At 37.2% G+C, this 8536-nt stretch overlaps 1 protein-coding gene across 1 annotated transcript; it reads left to right on the top strand.

The window, feature by feature from the left end:
• The first annotated feature begins 897 nt into the window (after positions 1-897).
• On the top strand, positions 898-5592 carry LOC132159993 (splicing regulator SDE2-like). Its single transcript, XM_059569687.1, has 7 exons — positions 898-1061; positions 1184-1301; positions 1582-1693; positions 1821-1990; positions 2920-3025; positions 3111-3771; positions 5039-5592. Exons 1-7 carry the CDS (start codon positions 960-962, stop codon positions 5252-5254), a joined length of 1485 nt encoding a protein of 494 aa, XP_059425670.1. The 5' UTR covers positions 898-959; the 3' UTR covers positions 5255-5592.
• Positions 5593-8536: the final 2944 nt, after the last annotated feature.

Genomic DNA, 8536 nt, shown 5'->3' with positions numbered 1-8536 from the left:
CATAGTGTTTGTGTGTGCATAAAAAGATATATTTCCCATGTATTTTAAGTGTTTCATATTATATATTACATAAAATATATAATTATCGAGAGAGCAAGAGAAAGAATCATACATAAATGGCTAATTAGATAAAAAAAAATCAAACAAGAATCAAAATCCGTGGAAGTGCAATATTACATTTTATACCCCATACAAAATATAGAGTCCATTTGTTCACACATATTGTCTTCGTCCGGGGCCCTCCCTCCAGCCCGAGTGCTGCTCATATGCGGCTGCGAACACACTCTTCACCATCTCGGCTGATTTACCATCTCCTCCGCTCGCACCAGAACTGCATAGTGATCTGAGCGTGGCAAAAGTGTTTTGGTTGTAAAGATGATCTGGAGCTCAAGTTCTAAATCAGATTGCAGAGCGACGCCACGTTGATACGTCAGACGCACAGCAGAGCATGCTGGAAACATTTCAAAATAAAAGGCTGCATGAAAATGTGGGATTTTGGCGATTTGATTACCATTTTTATAAGTACAGATTTACTACATATACCATGGTTAAACTATGGCTAGTGTAGCAAAACCATGGTTAATTTGTGATTACCATAGTAACCATGTTGTTTTTTTATTTGTAGTAAAAACCGTAAGATTTTCGCAATGGTTTTTGGATTTGTGTTGCTTATTATTATGCAAAAAGTCATAGCAGAGGCAAATATATAATATCATGCAACTGCTAAAAATTAAATATGACATATTGACAAACTACATTGCTTCATTTAACGAGATAAATAAGAATGCAGCTTGGATTTACCGTTTTCTCCCTTTGAATGTTTATTTTACTAGGACGAATGTGAGATTTTACCATTTGACAAGTTCCGTTCTCTCGGCTTCCGAACGCTATTAATACGTCACGGATTTCTCCGGAAGTTGATAGGCACGTCTTTTTTCGAGAACAGAGGAAAAGAAAACATGGAGCTCTTCGTGGTTTCGCCAACTTTGAGGTTTACTAACCTTACCGTGTCTCCGGGCTCGACTGTCGGCGACCTCATCGATCATTTCTCCGTTAAAGAGGTGAGTGACTCTGAACTGAGGATACTAGTGCTGCAACTCTCACTGCTGGGGCCTCAGTGTGATTCTGATGAGGGTTATTGTGGTTAAAACGAGCTGAACTCTTAAGTGTTGTGTTCTCTCAGGGTGTTTCTTTCACAGACGTCTATGTGAAGAGTAATGGCCGAGTCTCGGACAGGACCGACCCGCTTCAGGCTGGACTTGTGTACCGTGTGGAGCCTCGGTTATGTGGAGGCAAAGGAGGTAAACACACCAGTCCAGGACATCAGTGCTGATCTGTTTTGAAGCCTGCAAATGTTACAACATGATGGGTTGCTGATATTTGGCTAATTGTTACATGATAATATAATTGTTAGAATATGCTGTGGTATAAATATGTCCCCATTCTGGATACATTTCCAATTTGGAATTTATTAATAATAAATATATATATACACACACACACACATACACACACACAAACACATTTGAAAGGTATAAATAAAGTTTTTGTTCCTTTGTTTTAAACTCCTTTGTTTTGTAGGATTTGGCTCTATGTTGAGGGCCCTCGGGGCACAGATCGAAAAGACCACTAACCGCGAGGCCTGCAGAGATCTGAGCGGGAGGAGACTGAGAGACGTCAATCATGAGAAAGAGTACTGCGGATGATTACCGTAGCCATTTAGCATGCTTTTTTGATTATTTACTTAACTGTTTTCTGCTCCACCATAAGGTCATCTCATTGATGTGAATCATTGAATTTGTATGCGTGTTTGTTTGTAGAATGGCGGAGTGGCTGAAAAAGCAGGCGGATCGAGAGGCAGAGAAGGAGCAGCGTCGTCTGGAGCGGATTCAGAGGAAATTGGCCGAGCCAAAACATTATTTCACAGACACTGATTATGAACAGCAGTGCCACGACCTCTCGGAGAGACTGGAGGACTCTGTGCTGAAAGGCAACTTGAATTCATTTATTGTGTAAAAAATTTGAAAAAAATCTAATGTCTTATAGTAGTACTAGAGGACATTTATACAGAGGAGAATGATAAATAGCCATAATCAGCATTATTTACACATCTAGTGTCATCCTAGTGAGTGATAGTTAAACGTCTACACCATTATCCCAAGGTCTTTTGAAGATTTGTTAATTTTTTTTTACATTTAAATACACCACCTAAAATCACATTTTGAATCAGATTATTTTTTTTGTACTGCGATTAAATTTAGAGACTCCATTAAACTAAAATATTTCTGATATTTAATATTCTCATACTCACAAGTTCAAGTAATTTGACATTGCTTGATTTTGTAGCCAAAAACAATAAAAATACTAAATTAATAAAAAAAACAAATACGATTTTGAAAGCGATTTCTATTTCCTAGAAATGTGTTGTCGAAAATTAATTTTAGCAATATGTAAATTATATATTCAGTGTATTCATTAATTAGTGTTATCTTTATTATAACGATATTTATACAATTACAATTAATATATTAAATATGTATAATTATACATTATTATTATTATGGCTGAAATAGGGCAGTCAAATCAATTAATCATGATTTAACTGCATGTTTAACATTGATTGAATATATAATATTTATTCATATTTATGACTTGTCAAAGAAATCTAAATATTTCTTAAGTATATACATGGATCTGTGTGTGTGTGTGTGTGTGTATTTATATAGACATCAATATACACTGTACAAACTCCTATATTATGTAAACACAGGCTTTTATTTAGGGTGCGATTAATTGTGAGTGATTTAATTTGATATTGATTTGACACCCCCATTAATATTGCATATTGTAAATATTCAAGTATGTTGCCCAAACTTAATTATTCTTGACCGCAGAGGTAAAAGTTGTCTGTTCTTGCAGGCATGCAGGCTTCTTCTAGTGGTCTTGTCAAGGCGGACGAGGGGCCGAGTCGCAAGCGTCCTACACCAGCTGACAGTGAAAAGAAAGCAAAGAAGAAGTGTTTCTGGTGAGCTGATTTAACCCATGTCAAAAAAGAGAGCTAATCTTGCTGAATAGAATCACTAAATTGTAACATTCGTTTAATCCACTAGGACTGGCCTGGGAGGACTGGAGGAGATGAGCAGCTCTGGTGAAGGAAGTGATGACAGCGACAGTGAGGCTTCTCTGTCCACTTCTGGAGCTTCACGCAGTTCAGATGTTCCCAAACCAGCTGTGCTGCCGTCTGCCACCAGGGGGAGTGACCGGACAGACCCTCAGGAGCAGCCCAGCAGCTCCTCCTCCCAGAGTTCCGCACCAAGCTCCCCAACACAGGTGGAGGAGGAGGTGCAGAAGGAGTGTACAGCTGAAACAAGCCAAAACGCCGCCAGCGAACAGGATAAATCCTCCCAGAGTCCTGTACTGAGCTCCCCAACAGAGCTGGAGGAGGAGGTGATGAAGAAGTGTAAAGCAGAAACCGGCCAAAAAAGCAACAGCGACGAGGATAGTTCCTCTCGGAGTCCTGCACCGAGCTCCCCAACACAGGTGGAGGAGCTGAAGGAGTGTAAAGCTGAAACCAGCCAAAACGCCACCAGCGAAGAGGATAAATCCTCCCAGAGTCCTGCATCGAGCTCCCCAACAGAGCTGGAGGAGGTGGTGCAAAAGGAGTGTACAACAGAAACCAGCCAAAACAGCAGCACTGAAGAGGATAAATCGCAGGTTGTTCCCACAGAAGCACCAAGCGGCCCAGCCGAGAGCAGTCAGGCACAGGAAGAGGTGAGATGCCCTGTTTATGAAGGGGATTTTCATGATGGAAATGTTTTTTGGTAATACTGGCAATATAAATCGTCTGCGAAACAACATAATTATTTTAACAAAGTGTGATTTAACATTGAGTATTTTGCGAGAATCTGTTCAAAACAGCTCTACAGAGTACACACAAACATTATGTGAAGTTTAGAGTAGTGCACTTACGCATATAGAGTGCGTTCTTTTACTGCATGATTCAGTCTATTAAAATGCATTTTAGAATGATCCCAAATTCAACACATTGGGCGAGTATGTATGTATTTATACCAGTGCTGATCCTAGACTTCCGGGGGCCCTATACAAAACTGTGTCGGTGGGGGGGGCTTTGGAGTGGGGTATGAGTGGTTATGAATGAATGAAACACATTTGTTTGTTTCACTCTGTCTCGAATTGTGAAAGCGATTGAGAAACAGTCTCTTCTGCAGCTCTACGCTTTCAACACGTTTTTTTTTTTTTTTATAGTCTTGAGCAAAAGACATTCGACATTCACATTAGATGATTTGACATTTTGTTTACATAGAAATGGACACCTGTGCACCGCATTAAAAGAAATTATCATGTGTTCATTACCGCTGCCCAAATTAAAAAACGAAACTAAAATAAAGTAATCTTTGAGAGCAAGGGGGCCCCCCGGTTTTTTGTGGCCCCTTTGTAGCTTGCGTATTTTGTGTATAGGGAGGATCGGCTCTGGTTTATACCACTTATATAGTTAATCAGTTTAAACCGAAGAGTGCTGTTTTTTTTTTTGTTTTTTTTTTTAATTACCATGATTACAAATGTGAGATTGATATTTTACAACTAATTAAAACAAGAATTTAATTGAGTTATATTGTTAGCCACCATTTTGCCTGTTTTTGCGTCATTTCTTATTCACTGATAATATTCTTATTCACTGATTAAATGTAAGAATTCGACTAAAAAGATAAAGGATAAAATGGCTTTATGAAGGTAAATATGCCCATAAAATGTAAAAATCAGTTTAAACTTATTGGAAAAGCTAAATTTCTATAAGTGTGAAGTTGTGAACTGAGCACCACACAGAATATCACAATCTTTAGGAGTCGGGCTGTCCACGGCATTCCTTAGGATACCAGCAGAATGACACACTACAATGACACGCAAAATATTGTTATAATCGTTGTCGATTAAATCTCAGGAAATATCAAGATAAAATATCATTTTTTTTTTCAATATCGCACAGCCCTAACACTGACTTGTGTTTGGCTCTCTTGAGGTGGAGGGTCTGCTGGATCTGCTTTCTGTGAATGGTCCTGAGCAGCTGGAGGCTTTGGGTCTGGAGCGGCTGAAGAAAGAACTGATGGAACGAGGGATGAAGTGTGGAGGAACGCTGCAGGAACGGGCTGCGCGTCTGTTCTCCATCAAAGGACTGAGCCCTGATCGGATTGACCCTGCGCTCTTGGCCAAACCCACCAAGGGCAAGAAGAAATAGCTTGCGTAACCCATTTAGTTTGTTTGTGTTTAGCATGAATTTAAAGTGTGGTTTGTAAAAATCTAACACCTGATTTAGAAAAAATCCTCAGTTTGGGACAGTAATGAGTGCTAGATTATTGTTATTTTTAAATTACAATGACATTACCGAACAATTTTGATTGAACTTTAAAGTTGAAATTTAATTCACAATATATGGCATTTTTATTTGTTTTTGGGGTTTTTTTCTGTTAGGAAAAACATGCCATGTTAAACTCCGATTAACTTTTGTTTTGTAATCTGTACAAGAAATTCTTTATGATAATTCAGTCACAGTAAATAGTTCTTTTTTTTTTTTTTTATTATTATTCATACAGAGACCTTCTTGTAATCGGTCATATGTTTATCATATGTTTGGACATCAATGGTCCAAAAAGGTTGTTCATATTGCACAGTATTTGGCTGTAAATGTGATCTGGTCCATTTTCATCTTGACTTTATTAAGTAAAATATTGTTGCACAATTTTGTGCCCTGTTCGTTGCTCTTATTACTCTGTATCATGTATCCTTAGTGAATAGAATGTGAAAATAACCTTTTATTAGAAAAATCCATAACATATTTGCTTTGAGTGTTTTTTGTTTAAAACATTTTAGTTGTGTAAATGTAGATGCATTTTCCATCAAATGCACTGATATCAGAGTAAATTCACAAATTATGCAAACAAAAATGATTTAGTGTGACGTCTCATAAAGATTTAGGCAACTTTCGTGTGTACTCCGAAACAGCAGACTGCAATACTGAGGCTCATACGTTCAGCTGAAGAAAATGCTGTTTTCATGCAGTTTGTGGAGCTCTAGGTTTGTCAAATACCCATATAATGTAATTTTTTTTAGTATGTATCTGAAGCTGTGGAAATCGGTATGGCGTGTCCCCAGCCACATCCTCAATTGCCTCAATTGGCGCAGCATCTTTTGTGGACCGTAGAGTGTCAACAATGGTGCTGTGAGAGCCGTGCGCTTCAAGTCCATATTATTAGCCACACAATATTACAGGTGCATCTCAATAAATTAGAATGTCGTGGAAAAGTTCATTTATTTCAGTAATTCAACTCAAATTGTGAAACTCGTGTATTAAATACATTAAATGCACACAGACTGAAGTAGTTTAAGTCTTTGGTTCTTTTAATTGTGATGATTTTGGTTCACATTTAACAAAAACCCACCAATTCACGATCTCAACAAATTCGAATACTTCATAAGACCAATAATAAAACATTTTTAATGAATTGTTGGCCTTCTGGAAAGTAGGTTAATTTACTGTACATTACTGCCTCAATTCAGCGTGGCAGGTGATCAGTTTGTGGCACTGCTGAGGTGGTATTGAAGCCCAGGTTTCTTTCACAGTGGTCTTCAGCTCATCTGCATTTTTTGGTCTCTTGTTTCTCATTTTCCTCTTGACATTACCCCATAGATTCTCTCTGGGGTTCAGGTCTGGTGAGTTTGCTGGCCAGTCAAGCACACCAACACCATGGTCATTTAACCAACATTTGGTGCTTTTGGCAGTGTAGGTAGGATCCTGCTTGAAAATGAAATCAGCATCTTCAAAAAGCTGGTCAGCGAAGCATGAAGTGTTCCAAAATTTCTTAGTAAACGGGCCTTGTGACTTTGGTTTTCAAAAAACACAATGGACCAACACCAGCAGATGACATTGCACCCCAAATAATCACAGACTGTGGAAACTTAACACTGGACTATAAGCAAATTGGGCTATGAGCTTCTCCACCTTTCCTCTAGGGTGAACTGGCAACAGTCCAGTTCTTCTTCTCCTTAGCCAAGGTAAGACGCCTCAGGAGTGGCTTATCAAGAGGAATATGACGACTGTAACCAAATTGCTTGATACATCTGTGTGTGGTGGCTCTTGATGCCTTGACCCCAGCTTCAGTCCATTCCTTGTGAAGTTCACTCAAATTCTTGAATCAATTTTGCTTGACAATCCTCATAAGGCTGTGATTTGTTCACTAAAAATGTATTATCTATTTTATACTCATTCCCTAGAAACAAACTGTGTGCAGTTTAATGAGGAGGCTACTGTGATGCTGTCAGGTGAGTAAGACTTGACTTTAATCGTAAATTCTTATGGAAATAACAGTCAAATCTCGATCTCGAGTTAAACTTAATAAATGAGTAAATTAATAAAAAATTTTTTAAATATTATAAACTATTATTTAAATTTTAGTTAAATTTATTTAGAAAAATAAATTAAATCTCTTTTTAAATGGACAAATAAAGAGATTGTTTACATAAGTTTTAAAAATGTACCGTAATTAAACATGAAAGTAAAATAACTAAATCATATTTAATGTTATCAACGTGCATATTTAAGACTTTTTTGAAACTTGCAGTTAAATATAACAGCAAAATAAATTCATATTTCAAATTGAAAAAATAAATTTCTAAAACACATTGTTAAAAATATTAGTTAAATTGAACAATAAACTAATACACACATTAATGTATTATTTCTAGTCCTCTATACAACTGCCATTTCAATGTTCGTTTTATGATGTGTGTCTATGGTGTTCCTTCACAGGTACTCTGGTCATGTCAATAAAGGCTATAAGCTTGACTGCTGTCTGTCTGATAAAGACACACACGTTCTGAGCTGTTCAGAAGATGGCCATGTTTACTTCTGGGATCTGGTGGAGTTGGGCAGAATAAGTCTCCTGACCCAACAGAAAAAAAGACTATATAAAAGGAGGTTGAGTTAAATATGAGCAATAAAGCTGTCATCCTGTAATCTCTGCTTGTAGAGCTCCCTGACTTTAAAGCTGCCTGATGGGAAAGCTGTCCTCCAATCATCGTCCTTCCACCCAATGGAGCCCCGCCTTTTGTCTGCTATGGAGGGGCGTGTTCAGGTGTGGGGGGCGGAGCCAGATGATGCAGCTGTGGACGACAGCTATATATATATATATATATATATATATATATATATATATATATATTTTTTTTTTTATTACATATAGTTTTTTAAATATATTTTATTGTCATAATAGGCATTGCTTAGTTTTATTATGTTTTTTTATAGTTCGTTATTGTAATTTCAGTGTAGTTAGATAAACACAACCTTATTTTGTATATTTAATAAGAACTATACATATTTTCAAGAAGAAAAATAAAGATTAACAATAATTTATTGGGTAGTTAAAATGCTGTTCAAATAAATAAATAATTTATAAACATAAATATCTTCCATTTTTGGTTTAAATGGCCAATTTGTTGGATCAATCTTGACTCAGAATCGGCC

The sequence above is a fragment of the Carassius carassius genome, chromosome 16 (genome assembly GCF_963082965.1).
Source record: "Carassius carassius chromosome 16, fCarCar2.1, whole genome shotgun sequence".
Lineage (NCBI taxonomy): Eukaryota > Metazoa > Chordata > Actinopteri > Cypriniformes > Cyprinidae > Carassius > Carassius carassius.
The sequence above is the reverse complement of the archived record's forward strand: the minus strand, read 5'-3'. Positions and strand labels throughout refer to the sequence as shown.